Raw genomic sequence first — 19,511 nt, 5'->3', positions numbered from 1 at the left:
CGCTGCGGGCTGGATGGTGAGCCAGGACCTCAGGGGTCAGTGGGAGTGAGAACCGTGCCTCGAGAATCTTACCTGGTCACGTTCACAGTCACGGACCCCCAGGAGCCCAGTTCAGCAAAGGATCCCACTGCGTACAGGCTGAGGAGGGGGATGTCAGGTGACTGTGTTTCCTCCTGAGTCCTCAGGGTCCGGCCGGGACCGATGGGGGATTACCGGACCTTTTATCCCCCTGCTACGTCACCCTGAAATTGCAGCCAGAGTTTGCTAAGAAGCCACACCGCCTGGACCTAAACTCAAGTCCCACCTACAATTTCTCGCTGCATCCCCGACACCTCTAGCTCCACTGGCCACAGGTTACCCACTACGGCCAGTATGGCACGTGGGCGGTCACACCACACCTGCGTAAAGATGACCTTCCAGGGGCAGCTGGGAAGACATCTCTAGCGGTGGGTTCATCAGTTGGGGATGCCCTTCCGCCGAAAGTTACAGGAACTCACCTAACAGTGCTTGGAGCACACTGCGGTTTGGGTTTCATTGTCTGCTCCTGACCAGAAGCCCGGGGCGGGCTCTGTGATGAGTCTTTGAGATGTGCCTCAGACACGTGGCCTCCACATGCTATTAAAGGCAGAAAGCACAGGACATCTGTTCGTTTCTATCCAGAAAAGCAAGGCCCGCCCAGAAACCACAAGTGCGCGTCTGTGTGAGCTCAACAGCCAGGGCGGGGCCCCAGAGGGCAGCGGAGCCGGGGAATGAGTGCAGGCAGTGAGCGGGGAGGAGCCGGGGACCACCGATTGAGTTGTTCGATGGATAGAGTCCCTCCCTGAGGTGATCTGGCCAAGGTCACCCAGGCAGTCAGGGCATAGCCCAGGCTGGACTCAGTCCTCAGGGGCCCAAGAGTCCTGGGCTCTCGCGCTGCTTCCCTCGGGCTCGGGAACAGGCCTCGGCCCTGTGCCTTCGAGGTTAGTTGGGGATGCTCTGAGACCCTACGTTTGCGAGCCCTGCTTTCCCAGTTCCAAGCCAGGCGGGTGGCCTCAGGCACACAGACAGGTGACAAGAGGACCACGATATCGGTTTCCCAGGTCAGGGGCAGCCGCACAGGGCCCGGGGTGGTCTGAAGTGCTAGACCAGTCGGTCGCCTTTGGCCACTGCCTGCTTTATCCATCTTCTTTGGTGCCTTGACCCTTCTTGAGAGGCTCTGACTCTACCTGTTTTCGCCTCCATTTGCTCATCTGGAAAATGAGGTTAGTTTTAGTGCCTACATCATAGGCAAGACTTAAGTGAGATAACGTGTAAAAAGCACTTTGACTTGTGCCCGGCACACAGTAAGTAGTCCACCAATTTCATTGCCATCAGTTGGCGCTTACCTGCAGGGAGCAGACTTTAAATCCCGTGCCACCAGCACTGTCCATCCATCCCGAACCTCTGCTTGTCCCTGCTTGGTTTCACGCGCTCCGGCTCCTCACGGGAGGGGACAGGCTGCAGTGACCCCAGATCCGTAACTTTCCAAATTCAGTGACCTGCATACTGCTTCCCTGCACCTGCAAATAACGTCTCAGGGAAGAACGCTGCCCAGCCCAGCCTGGGTGACAGGCCACGTCTAGGCCATCGCTGTGGCCAGGGCGCTAGGATACGCCAGCCAGCCAGAACTAGGACGCACGCTCAACCCTGTGGTCTGGGAGAGGTGGATGCTAGGTAGGGGGCGGGATAGTTCCTGAAAGCAAAGTGGGTGCTGTTATCAGGAGACAGGAGGAGGATGCCATGAGACAAAAGCAACAGACTCCACCTCGTGACCTTCCTCTTAGAAGTGAGAATCCAAGGCGAGTGAAGGCTGCAGCGTGGCACCAAGCAAAGGGAAGATGAAAAAGGGGATGATGGGGCCTCCGAGCCCAGGATTAGCACCAATCCCTCTACTGGGGTAACCCAATAGCTCCAAGAAAATCCTTAGATTAACTCTTGATTATCCTGACATGGGTCACGCCCATCCCTGAACCAATCAGTGGTACCAGGGATGCTGGAATATGCTGACTGGCTAAGTTGGCGGGGTGTCATGTGACTACTCTGGACCAATCACTGCCACTCTGGTTCACAGGACCTGGGTCTCACGGATGGATTGAAGGGGAGGTGGCTTCTGCAAAGAACAGCAGTCCCTCTCGACTGGGAGCTCCTGTGGGCAGCAGTGGCGCCCAGTGCCCCTCCTCTCTGCCCCTGCGGCCATTGCCGGGCAGAGGGCCTGGCCCAGAAAGGCAGGTGTTTCCTCCTGACCGGGCAGGTGCACGGACCATGGGAAACGCCTGAGGCTCCCATCACCTGCCCTGAATCCTCCTGAGAGGACAGGGGTGACTTAGAGAAGGCTGGAGCCACCGACATCAGAGACCCTGAAGCGGGGAGGGGACAGAGATTCTCTGTGGGGTCTCTTCACAATTTTCTGTCAGAATTAACCACTGACTGTTCTTTATCCAACCACATTTTGTCACATGCCCAGAGTGCCGTGCTGCCCTGGGTCCAAGGGGAACAGCCGTGAACGAGGCAAGGTCCCTGCCCTCATGGGGCTGACGTCCTGGGGGGAGACCGCTGACCAATAGGTGACAGTACACGGGTTGAATAAGGGGAGGGCACGGTGGAGGTGGCTGCTTTGCTACAGTGTGTTAGTGGCAGTGTATTAGTCAGCTCGGGCTGCGTGACAAATACCACGGTCTGGGCGGCATCAACCACAGATGGGCACCGTCTCGCAGTTCTGGAGGCCGGAAGTCCAAGATCAAGGTGTGGGCAGCAGTGGTTTCCCCTGAGGCCTCTCTCCTTGGCCTGGAGACGGCCGTCTCTTCCCTGCGTCCTCACACAGTCATTCCTCCGTGCATGTCTGTGTCCTAACCTCCTCTTGTTACGAGGAGACCAGTCACATTGGATGAGGGCCAACCTAGGACCTCATTTTTACTTAATCACCTCTTTAAAGGCCCCGTCTCCAAATACAGTGATACAGTCACATCCTGAGATACCTGGGCTGAGGGCCTCCTTGCCATGACCGTGGCCCTGAGAGATGGGGCCCCCACTCTGGCCCCAGCTTCCTCCACTCTGCCCGCTGTGCACCCCTCCAGCCATGTTGACCTCTCTGCTCCTTGAACCCCAAACCCCTCCCTGGTCCACTTCAGGCACAGGGTTCCCCGACTGCTCCCAAGCAGCTTCTGACTAATTCGCATCCACCCAGCTCTCTTGGCTACATCCCATGACATCTTCAGAGGCCGCGGCCCGGCCAGCCTGCTTCCCTGTCATCTCTCACAGCCTCTGGCCTTATTTTTGTTGTGACTTCACCGGGGTCCATGTCGCCCAGGGGAAGGGAGGCTCCAGGAGGTCGGGCCATTCTGGTAAGTACAGTGTCTCCGGCACACAGTTCATCTGTGGGATGAACTGCAGAGCCAGATTAGCAGCTCGGACTGTGGGGGGCCTGCTCAGACACCCCCTTGCACCCACCCCCCAGTAGAGGCGGTGCCCCGCATTCAGGTAGGGACCAGAAACGAGGAACAGTCAGAAAGGCTTCCCAGGCCCCGAGGCCTGTCTGCACACTCCCCTCTTCAGGATTTATTTTCGGCTCTTCCTCCAAGGCCCCCCCTCAAGCTCTTCTTCCTACTGTTGTTCTTTTGTTTTCACACACCCGTCTCTGTTTCCTGCGAGCCTTCACTCAGGAAACGCCACACAGCAAAGGCAGCCGGTGTGCGAGCCTCCAGGACTCTGGCTGCCTGGCGACCCCACTCCTGGCCAGCCCTGGCCAGGCCCTGCATGTCCTGTCTGCCCTGCAGCTTCCCAAAGCTCGGGGGCTACTGGGTGTCAGAGGATTGAATGCAGAGAGGGAAGCAAATGAGAGTAACGTCTTCTATCCATTTCAGAAAAGGCTGAATGCAGGGTGTGATGGTTTCTGGCTGGGTCACCTTGCTGAGTTACTTGGTTCCAGCCCAAGTCATTCAAGCACTAACCTACGGTTGCCTTGAGGCATTTTACATATGAATTAAAGTCTTTAACCAGTTGACTCTGAGTAAGCGAGATGATCCTGGTTAATCTGGGTGAGTCCCATTTAATCACTTGCTAGACCTTAAAGCAAGGCTGAGGGCTTCCCTGAAACCAAGAGGTTCCGCCTGTGGACACAGTTTCTGCTGTGCCCAAGGGTCTAGGCCGCCTGTGCGCTCCCCTGCCTCTGGATTTCAGACTCGCTGAGCACAGAGGCCACTTCCTGGTTACAAAGCTCTTGAGACAGCACTGTAGCTATAGACGTGAATGTAGATGGGCATCCCCTACTGGTCCCACTTCTCTGGGTGAACCCTGACTCGACCAGGGGTTGAGGCAGGAGGGAACAGAGGCCAGCGTTTCTGTGCACCTGTGGTTATGATGCACTGCACTAACGACTTCACATACACAACCTCATTTAACCCCCAAGCGGTGCTGTGAAGTGTTTATCAGTGACAGTGCTTTAGGCTGCAAGTAACAGAAAACTCAACTCACAATGGATTAAACCACAGGGACATTGATAATCCTGCATGAGACGTCCAGGGGACAGCAGCTCAGTGATGTTTGCAAGGACCCAATTCTCCATCTTTCGACTCTTAGCCTGTCATCTTGGCCTATCAGCAAAGGCCCCGCATGGTCACAAGATAGCTGCCATGGCCCAGGCATCACTGCCACATCCAGAGACAGAAAAATAACGTCCTTCTTCAACTTCTCTGTTCCCAGAGACCCTCCTGGAAGACCTCCCCTCATCTCTCATTGGCCAGGATCACATCACATGCCTGTTCCTAAACCAATCCTTGGCAAAAGGAAGGAATAATCATGATCAGCTTAAACCAATCAGATCTCCTGTCTGGAAGCACTTGGCCACTCAGTGCCTGACGGAATAATTGAGATTGTGCCAACAAGACAGATGGGGTGTGATTGTTTGGGTTGCTGTATTTGGTTCCTAGCAACCATAACAAATTACGACAAACGGAGGCACTCAAAACAACATCCACTTATGATCTCACATTCTGCAGGCCAGAAGTCCAGGCAGGCTTGCCCGGGTTCTCTGCCTAGGCTCCCACAAGGCTGAAATTAAGGTGCTGTTGACCTTGAGCTGAGGGGAAGAACCTGTTTCCAAGCTCACCCAGGGGTTGACAGAATTCAGATCCTTGTGGTTGTAGGACTGAGATCCCCATCCCTTGCTGACTGTCAGCAGGGGTCACTCTCTACATGCCATCTCCTGTGTCCCTGTTCATCCTCTAACCAGCAACGACCCAAGTCCTTCTCACACTTCACATTTCCCTAACTTCCTCTTCTGCACCAGCCAAGAAAGTTCTCTGCTTTTAAAGGGACACGTGTGATGAGGTGACACGGCTTAAGGTCAGCTGTCCCATATAACATAACACCATCCCAGCGGTGATACCTCACCACATTCACAGGCTGCAGGAATTAGGGTGTGGGATCTTGGGGGGTCATTCCTAGAAATTCTGCTCCTGCACCGGCTGGGTCTGCCCTCCCTTGCTTTCTGCCCAAGCCTGGCCCTCCAAGCTGCCCATCGACTCTGTTAGCTCCTGGGTGTCCTGCCCACCAATTCCTTTCCTGCTTCAATGATGGTTTCTGTTGTTACAACCGTGAACCACTGGCTTGGGTACAGCCTCGAACAACTCACTTCTCCTTTCTTTCCAATGAAGTGTCTGTCCTGCTGTGGCAGCACCACGGCTACTGTGCGGGCAGGCAGAATTTCTAGGAATGACCCCGGAGATCCCACACCCTAATCCCTGCAGCCTGTGAATGTGGTGAGAACCAGCTATCTCCATGGGAGCAATATCTGCCCCAGAGACGTTCTGGAAATTTGTGGGGAGCGACTGTTTGTTTCAGTGACTAGGAGGACGGTGCTGCCAGCACTTGGGGGTGGATTCCAGGGATACGGGCCTCCAGGTAGGCCCTGTACGACCCACCAGGACTGCCTTGTACCCCACATGACTTCCAAATGCCCTGCTGTGTGTTCGTTCTGCGAAAAACTTGCTTTCACTGCAATTATCTGAGCCTAGGTCCTGAGTCTGCTTTCCATACACACACAGTTTTTTTGCACAGGTTTAATATGCAAAGAATTTCGCAAGAATGCAGTGCAGTGTGAGTTGAGGGAGGTTGTACTTCGACTCGTTTGGAATTTTCCAAGGGTGGCTCATCATTGCATAACCACATCACAGATGATAGCAACATTTGTGAAGCTTTACCAGCTGGTAAGGAGTTCCTGTGTCCACTGGCATTCATTACTCTGCGTCCCAGGGAGTCTGCATATCTGTCTGTCTGTCTGTCCATCTGTCCCTCCACCATCTATCTGAATATCCTTTTCCTAGTCCTTATTTCAAAATGTCAACTATAGGGAAAGAGTGTCAACAACATTCCACTGAACATTACCTTACCTCTCTCAAATTCAAACTTAGCCGTTATAGTTTTAAGCATCTGAAATTTTCTTTATATCTGAGCATTTACTTATTGAAATGTATGTTATAAAATTCCTTTCTCCTTTAAATCACAAGGCATCACATTAATTTCTTCAAAGTGTATGTAAAGACAGGGTCTATTAGCTCATTTAGGGATAGCACGGGAATGTTATAAAGAGAGGGTGTCAGTATGTTAGCGGTGGGGTCCTCTGCTGTGCAGGGGATAGAACGAGTGGCTGAGGGACACGGCAAGAGCTTGGCTCCGACAGTGCCCACAGCTTATGACGTGCTGCTGTCCAAGCGTTTGCCAAATTTCAGACACTCTCCCAGGGGCTGTGTCACCTTTAACCATACCTGCAGAGCACCCGTATTGTTATCCTTTAGTTACTATTTTTCCTTAAATCATCTCACTCTTTTTACTTAATTTAAAAGGAAGTTTTATCGCTGTCATAAACATAAAACTAAAATGGTTCATTAATTGTCTTTAGTACACATTATACTAAATACTTAACTGTGTAACACACACACACACACACACACACACACACACACACACACTCACACAACCTGTTCATCCGAATGCCACCTAAAATCCCCTTGAATACTAAACGGAGGCAGGAGCTCCCCGTGTTTAAAAGTACCGTTATTTCTTTTCATCTTCATGGGACCCCAGGGCCCATCAGTGTTTACTGGTGAATGAAGAGAGGATTGAGATGGAGGCCGGGGGGCAGGGGCAGTTGCGGAGCGTCACATCGCAAAGCCACGGTCCTGTGGGGTGGAACCCAGATTAGGCAGCTCCCGAGAACCCCCCTTTGCATCGCAGAACCAAGGGAGGCTATGTCCGTCGGAGGCCCGGAGCTGGGCGTGAGCTGCCAGGGCTGGAAGGAGTAGAGGGGAACATCTGGCCCTTGTCAGATCGTGTTGGCCACCGGGCTCCAGCAGGAAGAAGGCGTCAGAGGGAGGCTCACTCGGGGCTCAGGGCGGCACCCAGAGGTGCACAGCTGGAGGGAACGCCCTGCTGGCACAAGGACGTGGTCTGTCCGGGCGTGAGGGGACTGTGGGCTGCCATGGGCCCGCCTCTCCCCAGGAGGGCCTGCAGCTGAGAGGGAGGTGCTCCGCTGTGCCTGTGGGGTGACAGGTGTCTCTGCAGGTCCCCCAGCCCCTCCGTGCCCCCAGAGGAGAGTGGCCCGAGGTGGGCAGGGGGTGGACGTGGGGTCACAGGCCAGCGAGGGCCTCTGCCGGCCTTTGCAGTCCTGGTTGTCTCAGGTCCTGGGCTGACCGGGTGAATCTCTAACTCCCCTTAGCCACCCTCTCTTTTTAACAAAGAAAGAACAGCCTGAAAACAGGATCTAGCTAGAACTGGCTGTTTTGTTGTCTTTGTTTTTCTGGTTACCTTCTATTTATGGCAAGAGACAGTGGCTTTTTACTCTTGGTGATAATGTTTCCTATGAAAGGAAATCTGTATTAGTCAACAATAGGGCCAGTGACCCAAAATGCCTGCAGTTTGGGAAGGTCTTCTCACCCTCTCACCTGGAGGGTCCACCCCTCTGTCAGCCCCCATCCATGGGACTCGGCAGTGATGGGGATGAGACTCGCCCCCAGTCTGTGGCTCCAAAGCTAGCGCTCTCCTGTCTTTCTGGAACAATCCAAGAACAGAGGGACGGGAGGAGCTGGAATCCCCCCCGGGGCGCTGGGCTTGTCCTCCCCTGACCTGCCCTCCCGCTAGTCACCGTGAACTGCTGCCAGTGGTGTCATTCATCCGTTCCCACATTCGTCGTTCAACAAACCTTGACGGGCCACTCTGTCCTGTGCTGGCTGCCCTCCAGGAAACGCCGTCTGATGGGGGAAACACAGCACAACAGCCGCCGCAGACCGTGGGAGCTCAGGGCATCCAGGTAGGGAGGCAAGTTCTGAAAGGAAGCGACATGTGTGTCGGGGACCCGGCAGGTGGGTGGTTGAAGGACCAGCAGGGTTTTCCAGGCAGAACTAGCTCGGGATGGGTACACACTGCAGCTCGAGGGATCTGTGCGGTCTCAGCAAGTTTCCCCAGCTCTGGACGTCAGTTTTCTCATCTGTGAAATGGTAGGAATGAGAATAAGTTTTTCTTAGGGCTGCTGGGAGGAATAGATGACTTGTTTCATTAAAACACTCAGAGCGTACATACTATCTATAAAATAAATAGGTAAGCAACAAGGACCTACTGTAGAGCACAGGGAACTCTACTCAGTATCTTGTAATAACCTATGCAGGAAAAGAATCTGAAAAAGAATGTGTGTGTGTGTGTGTGTGTGTGTGTATACATACACACAAGTATAACTGAATCACTTTGAGGTACGCTTGAAACTAATATAACGTAATTTAACTATACTTCAATTTAAAAAATTAAATCTGTATATATAAGGGAAAAAAACACCCAGAGCAGCGTCTGGAACACAGTAAGGTGCTGGCCATGGTCATCACGTACAAGGACCTAGAGGGCAACGCGCCAGAGGGTCTGTGGGTCTGGCTCTGCCATGCCCAGGCGGCATCAGCAGCCATGAGCTGGAGGGCTGGGCCGGGTCAGACCGTGAAGGACCCTCGAGGTTGTGTTAAGGACACTGGCGTTCTTTCTCTTGGCCACAGAGAGCCACTGAAGCATTTCGCAGGGAAGATGGACGGGGTCAGAGCTGACCTCTGCTCCCTTTGGCAGCCAGAGTAGAGTGGGGACTGGAGTGCAGAAGTGGAGGTGGGCAGTGGGACTTCTCGCCACCTGTGGGACCCTCTTGAACAAAATATATCCCTTCCTCCTCCGGATCTTAGCTTCATCACTTGCGGAAACTAGCTTGGGGGAGCGGCTGGAATATGGGGGGATCTGGACTTGTCCGGTCAGCCATGGGAAGACACAGAAGGCTTTGGAGCAGGGTCAGAGCTGTTTTCCAGAAAATGGCCGTGACAGCAAGTGCTGATGGCCTGGGGGTGGGTGGAAAGAGACACATACTTATCAGGTTACAGGGTCCTCTCTGTGACTTTGGGGCTGGAGCATTCAAAGAAGCTAGAGCTGCAAGTCAGGGGGGCACCACAGGTGACCTCCACCTGCCCCCAGGTCACTGCATCTCCTCCCCAGAGCCAACCTCAGGGATCTCGTTCTTATGGGAAACCCTCATTAAACCACTGGGCCCTGTGGTCCAGTCGCAGGGCCAAGAGCTGTCAGATTTCTAAGGCCGGACTATTGCAACAAAGCCTTTCACAAACTACTGCAGTGAGGGTTTGCAGTCAGTCAATCAAGAAATATTACACAGACGTGTCCTCTTAGTCTGAACCACTCTCAGGTGGCCTTGTGCAGGTCAAAAGCAGGAAGTCAGCAATTACATCTGGGTCAGCCTAACACATGCTTCCACCACCTGTAGTATGAAGCTCAGTGGAGCCTGTGAAGCAGGGAGTGGGCCATGGGCAGGTCGGGCTGGGCAGGGCGTGGACCCGGGTCCGCATCACCGTCCTGCCCCCAACACCTCTGTGACATAATCTTTTCGTCCTCTGAGAAACAGCAACCTCAGAGCCCAGGGATGAGGGTTGCCCGGAATAGCACACCAAGGCCCAGCCCAGAGCAGGGTGCCAGGTCAGGGCCAGCTCCCCCGTTCTCTGGTCTGCTCTGCGAGCCCGCTACCCTGGCCCTGCTGCCCCCGTTGGTCCCCAAACACCTGCCACCTCTCTTCTTCCGCCCAGGCCTCTTTCATGCTGCTCAACCCCAGGTCCTGCCTCCTTCAGGCTGCCCGCCCCGCCCTGCAGACCCACGCCCTCCTTGTCTGTTGGAGGTCCAGCCCTGCGTCCAGCGGGCACGGCCCTGAAGAATGAGGGCTGTCTCTGCTCTCCCTGCCTGATGGTCCCACGTCTCCACCCAGAGGACCACTGAGGGCAGGGACTGCGCCCCTCTCCCCGCCCACCCCCGCCTGCACGGACCCAGGCACTGTAGGCGCCACAGAATAGCATCTATACTGCAGCCCTCCGCCCAGCACCGTTGCTGAGGCCCCCCCGGACTAGGCCCTGCGTATGACCTCCAGGTGGCCAAACCCAACGGACACTGTTTGAGTGGCCAAGTGGGTGACGGCGCTTTACACGGGGACGGGAGGAGCAGGAGAGGCAGACGGAGTAAGACAAGGAGGCGGTGGAGATGCCTGTGGGACATCCAGGTGGAGATGCCAAGGCAGCAGCTGCGCTGGGGCGCTCACTGGGAGACCAGATCTGAGAAGCCAGAGCTAGAGGCAGATTTGGAAGCCACTGGTGCTCGAAGCCACAGCACGGCTGAGACCTTGCAGAGGGAGTGCACACGAAGAAGGGAGGAGGTCCTCGGGTGGTGCCCGAGGGCCGCGGGGGTTAGGGGCCAGGATGAAGAGGAGGAAGTAGCAGAGCAGACAAGAAAGGGTGCAGGGGAGCTTGAGCGTCTCCCGGAAGCCGAGGGAAGGAGGCATCCAGTGAGGGAGCGATGTGGGGTCAGCCCTGCCTCTGCAGGCCCGGCAGTGTGGCGGTGCCGGGTGACAAGATGTGAGCAGAGCAGGCAGAGAAGCGGGTGGAGGAGCCACATGGTGGGAGGGTTGTTGCGTTTGTTTCAAGGTGGAGATACGACAGCTCATCTGTGTGACACGCGAACGATCCTGCAGATCGACCCAGCAGAGAGAGGGGCAGCGATACAGGCCGTTAGAGACCAGTTGCTGGACGAGAGTAACACCCCACTCTGTTTCTCTGCAGCCCCGTTGCCCTTGGAAAATTCCAGAGTGTGTCCTCATCCGTCCCACTCTCTGAACTCTGTCCTCGCTGGCTTCCTCTTCCCCACTTTGCTGCATGTGACCTGTGGTCACCTAACGAGGACAGCAGCTGGGCTGGGCCATTCCAAGCTTGCCTTGCAAGCTTCCGCTGCACCTGGTGGGGCCACTGAGACGCGGGCCTGGAGACGGGCCTGAGTGTAAACCCAACTCCTCCACTTCCGAGCTGTGCGGCTTGAGCCAGTTACTCTGGCAAAATGGGGGGGATGATGGTACCTACCTTGTGGGGTTGTTGTGAGGAAATGTTCAAAGCCCTAGAACAGTGCCTGGCGCCGAGCGAGCATGCTGAACGATTTACTGTTGTGCTGACGCAGGAAGTCGCTCTTGGACGCGGCTTCTGAGACTCCAGTGGCTGAGGGGATGCAGGGAGGGGAGGCCCAGCCTCTGCTAGGAAACTTTGAGTAAGGGCTGTCCCCCCATCTCATGTTGCTTGTTGAAGCCCTCAAATAATTTAGAGAAAAAATTAATTCCTCACAGTGGGAAGACTTAGACATTGCCTAGTCTGACTCTATTCAAAATTCCACCCATTAAAGTCCTTTATCTGCTTACATACCTCCTCTGCCAGGAAGCTCACCACCTCCCAACGCAGCCCATTCCATTCTTGGTCAGCAGTCCTTGTGAGAAAGTTTTTCCTCAAAGGGAGCTGAAACTGCCTTCTTTTGACTCTCTCTCGTCTTTGCTCCCCCTCCCCCTTCATCCTGGTCAAGCACTGCCCTCTGGGGCCACATAAAGGCTACCTGCCTCCTCCCCTGAGTCTTGGAGACAGGGACCCTATACCCCTGTGTCTTCTCTTCTTTTGGCTGTGGTCTGAGCCTCTGGAATTGAGAGGGACTGTCACCTGCCCAAGTAGACCTCAAATGATATGACCTAAGCTCTAATCACACGGTTTCTCTTTGAACCAAGAATCCCCATCCAGGGGGGTCTCACACTGATTACTGCCAAGCACCTTCCCATTCTCGGCTTGCACTGGGGGAGCCTGAAAGCAGGACTTTGTCAGTCAGAGTTACCGGCTCATAAAACACAAAAGGTTAGGGCTTCCCTGGTGGCGCAGTGGTTGAGAGTCCGCCTGCCGATGCAGGGGACACGGGTTCGTGCCCCGGTCTGGGAAGATCCCACATGCCGCGGAGCGGCTGGGCCCGTGAGCCATGGCTGCTGAGCCTGCGCGTCCGGAGCCTGTGCTCCACAACGGGAGAGGCCATAACAGTGAGAGGCCCGCGTACCGCAAAAACAAAACACAGAAGGTTAGGCTTAGCTCTAGCTTCAGGCAGAGCCTGATCCAGCAACTCTAATAATGTTACCAAGGATCCGTTCCTGTTGCCGTCATTGTTAGGCTCTATCCGTAGCCCCCAGCATCTCCAGGTGGCCCCCTAAGAGTCACAGGTGGCTGTCACATCTCCCCACGGCACACCTGCTCGGTTGGGGACAGGCTGCCTCTGCTTCGGGGAGATTCCCCGAGCCTACAGCTCCTTGCATCTCATTGGCTATACCTGTGCAGCCCTTAGCCAATCATGGTGGCTGGGGGTGGGATTATGCTGATTTGTGTACTACGCCCTCCTCTGTGCAGGTGAGCAGCCTGTGGCTGGGGTTGGGGACAATCGGGGAGCTGTCACCCCTGGGGAAGGGGTGCTGGATGGCCCCAAGCGGCGGATGGCTCACCCTGGGCCTCATGTACAACCTTGCAGACTCCCACTTGTTTGGCTCAGCAGGTGGTCCTCTGGGTGGTGAGTTCACCTGACCAACCCTGTGCGCCCACACCTGTTCAGGCTCTCTGTAGTGCCTTCTCCCCGTGTCCCAGTTACTCCGGGACAGCTGCTGTGGTCCCCCTGACCGGCACGTGGCCAGAGGAGCTCCTGGACAAGCTAATGGCTTCCGGGTCCCTGCCCTCTCACAGAGGCCCGACCGCAAGAACCCAATCAGAGCCGGGAGGACCTCAGAGGCATCGGCTCCAGTGATCCACCTGAAAAATGGAGCCCAAGTCCCACTGCCAGTTCCTGTTGGCAGCGCTGGGGTCGGAATCAAGGACCCCTGCCCAGCCCTCCCGGATGCAGACGCTCCTCAGAAGATTTTCCCTTTAGTCCCATTGGCTAAAATTCAGTTACAAGCCTACGTCTTAGCTACAAGGGAGGCTGGGTGAATAGCCACCATGGAAGGCTGACTCGGCCATACTGGCCACTGGGTAGGGAGCCAATGGGGTCAGCCACAGAGACCACACAGGGGCTTCTGCAGGCATATCACAGCTTAGCTGTGCAGAGCAGGGAGCGGGGAAGGGCGGGCCCATACCCCACGCTCTCCCGCAGGAAACTGGCTGAGCCCCCTCCCTCCCAACACCTGTGTCTTCCCACACCCACAGGTCGGAGGACAGCCACCTCCCAACCTCACCACGAGCCAGCCCAGAGCCACAAGCCAAGAGTGGTGAACCTGAGGATGGTGGGACCAGAGGCCCAGACCTCCCTCCAGAGGGAGCCTGGGGCTCCGACAGCAGCTCAGGGAGCAGACCCCTGCACGAAGGTTTGTCCCGCACACCCAGGCTTGCTGCCAGCTCACGACTGACCAGGCTGTGCCCCAGCCCTGCTCCCAGGGTCCTGTCTGAGCTGATGCTGCAATCTGGCCTCCAGACAGAACCCCATCCCCTACCTGCTGAGGCTGGGCGTCCGCAGCCCCCAGCACCCCCTACACCCGGGCCTGAGAGCAGACACCCAGTGGGGGAGGTTGGGATCCAGGGAGGCAGGTTCTGGCTCAGCATGGGAGAATATGTCTCTTGTCAATCCCGTGTAGGGGTGGGTCGGGCCAGGGAGCTGGGGTGGAGTAATCTCCCCATCCTAAGAGGTGTGTAAGTAGGGCTGGACGGTCACCCCTCAAGAAGAGCGCAAAGAGGCCCATCATCCTAATGAACCTGGGTCTGGTGGCTGTGGAGCATCAGGAGGAAAGGAGAGAAAAGCTGTCTGAGCCAGTAGGGCTCTTCCAGCTCAGCTGCAGGCAGGAGTGGACGGGCTGCTGGGTGCCATCCCTCCCACCCGACATCAGAGCCCCTACTGCCCCTGCCTCGGGCACCGGGACGACTGTGACGATAATGACACCACACACACACACACACACACACACACACACACACACACACACACACCCCATCATCATCATCATCATCAGGAAATTCCCACAACAAAAAACAAATGATCAATATTGGAAACACACATAATCAAAAAGTCATGGACCAGTCACCTCAACCCTGTTCTCTTGGGTCTGGGACACTTCTTATTCAGACAAAACAGAACGGCCCTGAGCCCACGCAGCTGGGTGTCCAAAATCAGGACACCTGAGCCAGTGGTTCCCAAACTTGCCAGCCGGCCAGGATCACCCAGGAGCCTCATGAAATGCAGGTGCCCAGGGACTTCCCTGGTGGCGCAGTGGTTAAGAATCCGCCTGCCAATGCAGGGGACACGGGTTCGAGCCCTAGTCCGGGAAGATCCCACATGCCGCGGAGTAACTAAGGCCGTGTGTCACAACTACTGAGCCTTTGCTCTAGAGCCCGTGTGCCACAACTACTGAAGCCCACGCGCCTAGAGCCCGTGCTCCGCAACAAGAGAAGCCACCGCAATGAGAAGCCCGTGCACCGCGACAAAGAGTAGCCCCGCTCGCTGCAACTAAAGAAAGCCCGCATGCAGCAACGAAGACCCAATGCAGCCAAAAATTAAAAATAAATAAATAAATAAATTTGTTTAAAAAAAAGAAAGAAAGAAATACAGGCGTCGAGGCCCACCCCCAAGCTGCTGAGCGTGATGCTCTGGGGGCGGGAAGGTGGAGGATTCCACGGCCGTGCCAGTCAGGACAGTGTCCGGGAGTGTCAGGCCATTCGGCCTCAACTGGCTCTAGTTAAAGGGAACTTGCTGCTTCACAGAATTCACTTAAAGGCCCAAGAGTGTCAGCAGACCCCATCCCTCCCAGCCTCACCTGCCGTCCTGTGCATGGGCTCCCGTCACACTGACAAGGCGGCCCCCAGCAGCTCAGACCCACGCCCTCCAGACCCCAGGCTGGAGGAACAGCGGTGTCACCCTTCTCTGGAAGTTTGAGTCAAGTTTTGGCCCGACTCTCCCTGGCTACGCTGGATCCCTGGCCCTGCCTGCACCAGTCATGTGGCTGGGTGGTCTGCGCTCTGACCGGCCAGGCTGCACTCACATGTCCCCCGAGCCAGGGTGGAGTGGAGGTGCCCCCGGAGACGGGGCCTGACGCGGGGCAGCCGGACCCCAGGCAGGCATGACACAGCCCGGGGTTTCTGACGCTCATTCCGCCTGGAGTGCACCAGGAGGCATGGCCACGTCGGGGATCACATCAAGTCACACGTGTGACACCCCTCCCTGCACATCCCTGGGCGTTGGAGGAACGAGGTCGCTGAGAGCTGAAGATCGGTTCACTGGGTGCCCGTGCCCTGCAGAGCCCCAGCCCAGCCCGAGAGAGGGTCTTGGCCCCCTTGGCTGGGATCACCATGTGCTCAGTGGGAAATAACATGCCCGTTGAGGGCACAGATGGGCCCCGGCTTCTCAGCAGAGAAGAGAGGAAGGCTCCTCGCTCCCAGTGTCCCCGTGTGAAACCAGGGAGGGGGTCCCGGGCCAGGCACACGGGAGGGGGCTGCACGGCACAGCCCAAGGGGGTGGGAGAGCCACTATCTGGCGGAGGTGGTGAGGGACCGGCAGGGGAGATGGCACCAGGGCCTCTCTCCCCTCCCCCCTGCACCCCCCCGGAGAGCTGCCTGCTTCCCCTCCCTCTGTCCCTTATCTGCAGCCCGTGCTTCTCCAGCAGTGGATGAGCAGCTGTTCCGCTCGGTCGAGGGCCAGGCCGCCTCTGACGAGGAGGACGACAGTGAGAAGTGGCAGCAGGAGCAGGGGCCACCGGCTGAGGTCAAGGCCCTGCTGGCCGGCCTCTCCAGCTGCGGGCGTGGGTGCGTGTGCCGGTGAGGATGCCCAGGACCGGGCACCAGGGCGCCGGGCTCTCACAGTCGTCCTGGAAGCACAGGGCGGCCCCTCCGTGCAGTGACAGACCCTGAACGTGGGAGGCTGACCCCCCCGATTCACGTCCAGGCTGGGTCACCTTCATGCCCTCTGACGCTCTGTCCCGTCATCTGTTGGGGGAGGGGAGAAGACGGCGCCCGGCATGCGTGAGGGTGAAATGAGATGAGCCAAGGCACAGTTCCTGGTGGTTTAATCCCCACTGACTCTCACTCCCTTGGCCGCGGTCCCAGGACCTGCCCCGAAGCTCTAGTGGGACCCTCAACACATCAGTCCCTTTCCTAACCCACTGCTCCCGACACCTGGGGCGCCTCGGCCAAGTCGCCCAACTTCTGAGCCTCAGTCTTCCTGTCTCTCAGATGGGACAGTAACACCTGTCTGACAGAGGTTTTGTGAGGATTCTCCATCGAGGATGTAAAATGCCCCACGGGTACCCGATCCCAGCAGGTACTCCACTGGGGGGCGGCCTTGACTTTTTAAATGATATTGTAAGGTTCCGTTGATTTTCCAGGGTCATTGTTATCACCAACCCTTTAAGTCAACAAACATATACTAAGCACCTACTCTGTGCCAAACAAATTTGGGGGCATCAGGAAAACAGCATTAACCAAGACAGGCCCTCTGCCCTGGAGCCTCTGTTCCAGTGAGTGGTGACAGGTGTGAGGGAGAGGCGGGGCAGGGGAGGGCCTCTGAGCAGGTGCTGTTTGAGCAGAGCCCTGAAGGAAATGAGGGAAAAGCATTCCAGGCAGAGGGAACAGCAAGTGCAAAGGCCCAGAGGCATGCAGGAGGGGCCATAAGGAGCCTGCGGTGGCTGGAGTAGAATGAGTGAAGGTGGGTGGGAGGGAGGTCGGGAGGTCACAGGGCAGAGGGGCGAGGCCTCTGGCTTTTGCTCTGATGAGATAAGGGGCCGCGGGGGTGGGTGAGCAGGGGGTGCCATAGCCCCGCTCAGCTTTCAGGGGAGACAGACTTGGTAATAACAACCCCCCCCCCCCAGGCTGGAGCAGACTTTGGAAAGCAGCTCCCTCAGTGCTGGCACTCTCCTCCGCTGCAGGTGTGATGACCAGACGGCCAAGAAGCTCGTGACCTACTTCACCCACTTTGGCAGTGCCGACCATGCCCGTGCCCTGGGGGAGCCGGAGCAGCTGGGGACCCAGGGCTGCAGTGGGAAGACCCTGGGGACACCAGGGGAGGAGGTCAGCTGAGTCCCACAGGCTGAGAGCTGGAGCAATGCTAGCGTCTCTCACAGGCGGAACTGAGGGACCTCAGCCAAGTGCTGTGCCCCATTTCCAGAGGCACAAACCGAGACTCGGAGAGAAGATGATTTAGGGCTGACGAAGAATATTCTGGTTGCAAGCTAAAGGGTACATCTCAGATCAGCTCGAGTGAAAAACAGGAACTTATTAGAATACGGAGCTGGGAGAACAGCTTCAGAAGAACAGCTAAGATGAGCTTCAGGCACTCCAGCTCCCTAAGATGGACCCAGGGACGCAGACTGCCTCCACCTATCTGCTCTGTATTTTTCTGGGTGCTGACCTCACTTTCCCCTACTTCAGAGGGGCCTGCTCCATGTGGCGGGGGAAGGGAAGGTAGGACCACAGGCAGCTCTAGGCTCCCATCAGCCCACTGAAGAAACCCCGGGGGAACAATAATAGCCCAGTACATTAAACCTCAGGGAAGAGCTCCAATGGTCCAGGCTCAGTCATGCGTCCGTGCCAGGGCTAACCCGCATGGTAGGCGGGCAGGGTCCCATGATTGGCAGCTCCATCGAAGTCAGATGAAATGGACGAGGGACACTTCCCTCAAGGAAAGTTAGTGAGTTTGTTGTGGAGGAGAAGGGTGGCGCCGGGCAACACCAAGAGAGGTGTCTCCATCTCAACAAGACCACTTGGCATGTTTTCTCTCGTCTGTCTACACCATGGCAACTTCCCTGCTCCATAGGAATCAAGCATGGAATGCCATGGAAAGTTATTATTTCCCTGAGCCCTCTAGCACAATGCACTTTTGCAAACTGATTTTGATAAAAGCGTTTTATATTTATATGCCTGAAATTCTAAATCCATACTGCTTTGTTTTCTTTTGTTTTTTAAACGTATCTGTGATCTGATACAGTTCCAAAGGGCATGGCGACCACTCCTTTCTAATTAAATCTCAAACAGGCGTCTGGAGAGCTCAGTTACTGACTATGTCCCCAGGCCTCCTCTCTCCTGCCCGAAGCTGAGCGTCCAATGGCACCACGCGTTCAGCTGCTTCTCTTTCCCTCCATCGGTGCTGAGAGAGGGGGCTGCCTCACTCCTGCCATCCCTGCTTTGGAAGGCAGGTGGCCATGCAACATTTTGCGACCTCCCACCATCCACCCTCTAGTATTTTGATGGGATCAACGGCGTCAGTGCGCCCTGGCCAGCGGTGGGCCAGTGACTGTGGCTGGCCCAGTGGGGCCCCTCTCCTGGGGCTCTCTGTCCCGAGTGAGGAGGGGCGGGGGGAATGGCTGGAGAGTGTTCTCAGCTGCAGCACCCGGACAAGAGGCTCGACATGTTTCTGCTGCCTCATCCTGAGGTTCTCCAGCTTCCAGTCCCTTCTGGGAACAAGGCACTAGCCTGCCAGTGAATTCCCTTTCTGTTCAAACTAGCCAGATCGGTTTGTTGCTTGCAGCCAAAAAACTTTAAAAAGTAAAAGCAGATGGATAGAGAAGAGAAGGGAGGATGGAGTCCTTCCACCAGAAAAGGAGGGATGTGTATTCTTACATCAGCCTGACTCACTGTGTGGCCTCAGCCCCGGCATTCAGCTTCTCTGGGCCTCGCTGCCGTCCCTGGGGAGACAGTGGGGCTTCTATGTGCCTGGCCACCTGGCAGGCTTGGGGGGCCAGATGAGACGACCTCTGTGAAAGGGTCAAGGCAGGCCATGGGCCCCGCCTGGGGACGGTGCTGTGAGTACGGGGCAGAGGGCAGCAGGGCGGGCGCTGAGCCGGTTGGTCCCCACAGGCAGAGCTGCAGCAGAAGGTGGACGAGAATGAGCACCTGAGGCTGGAGCTGCAGATGGTGGAGACAGAGAGGGTGCGGCTGTCCCTGCTGGAGGAGAAGCTGGAGGACGTGCTGCGGCTCCTGCAGAGGCTCCGGGACCTGGTAGGCTCACGGGAGCTGGCACAGCCAGGGCAGGGGAGGAGCTTGGGGTGCGGGGCTGGGGAGCCCAGCCTGTGTCGGGGACTGGCTCTGAGCTTTCCCTACGTAGGCAGGTGTCATCTGTACTTCCAGATGTAGAAAGAGCTCAGGGAAGCTAATCCAAAAAAAGGGGAG

At 56.4% G+C, this 19,511-nt stretch overlaps 1 protein-coding gene and 1 long non-coding RNA gene across 5 annotated transcripts in view; one reads left to right on the top strand and one right to left on the bottom strand.

Annotated features, from left to right (window-relative positions):
* The window catches only part of LOC115848507 (uncharacterized), a 41,520-nt gene that overhangs the window by 1,907 nt on the left and 20,102 nt on the right, over positions 1 to 19,511 (bottom strand). For both annotated transcript variants that reach the window (XR_009565994.1, XR_009565995.1), the window contains exons 2-6: positions 8,434 to 8,497; positions 8,213 to 8,335; positions 1,365 to 1,538; positions 498 to 615; positions 73 to 242 (exon numbers count right to left, since the gene is read on the bottom strand). This is a non-coding gene — a long non-coding RNA (uncharacterized lncRNA). The remainder of the gene's footprint in view (positions 1 to 72; positions 243 to 497; positions 616 to 1,364; positions 1,539 to 8,212; positions 8,336 to 8,433; positions 8,498 to 19,511) is intronic.
* Positions 1 to 19,511, top strand: part of EFCC1 (EF-hand and coiled-coil domain containing 1) — a 33,167-nt gene that overhangs the window by 9,771 nt on the left and 3,885 nt on the right. Inside the window, exons 3-6 of one of the 3 annotated variants that reach the window (XR_009565993.1) lie at positions 13,572 to 13,729; positions 15,998 to 16,166; positions 17,273 to 17,807; positions 19,200 to 19,302. Coding sequence is in view for 2 of the 3 variants with exons in the window: in XM_030849280.3 (XP_030705140.1) it covers positions 13,572 to 13,729; positions 15,998 to 16,166; positions 17,273 to 17,414; positions 19,200 to 19,340 (610 nt within the window). In the remaining variant the exon portion in view is untranslated. Of the gene's footprint in view, positions 1 to 13,571; positions 13,730 to 15,997; positions 16,167 to 17,272; positions 17,808 to 19,199; positions 19,341 to 19,511 lie in introns of those variants that run through there. The other 2 variants (XM_030849280.3, XM_060308676.1) reach the window with 2 other exon arrangements.

The sequence above is a fragment of the Globicephala melas genome, chromosome 11, assembly GCF_963455315.2.
Source record: "Globicephala melas chromosome 11, mGloMel1.2, whole genome shotgun sequence".
Classification (NCBI taxonomy): domain Eukaryota; kingdom Metazoa; phylum Chordata; class Mammalia; order Artiodactyla; family Delphinidae; genus Globicephala; species Globicephala melas.
Note: the sequence above shows the minus strand (reverse complement) of the source record. Positions and strands in the feature narration are given on the sequence as shown.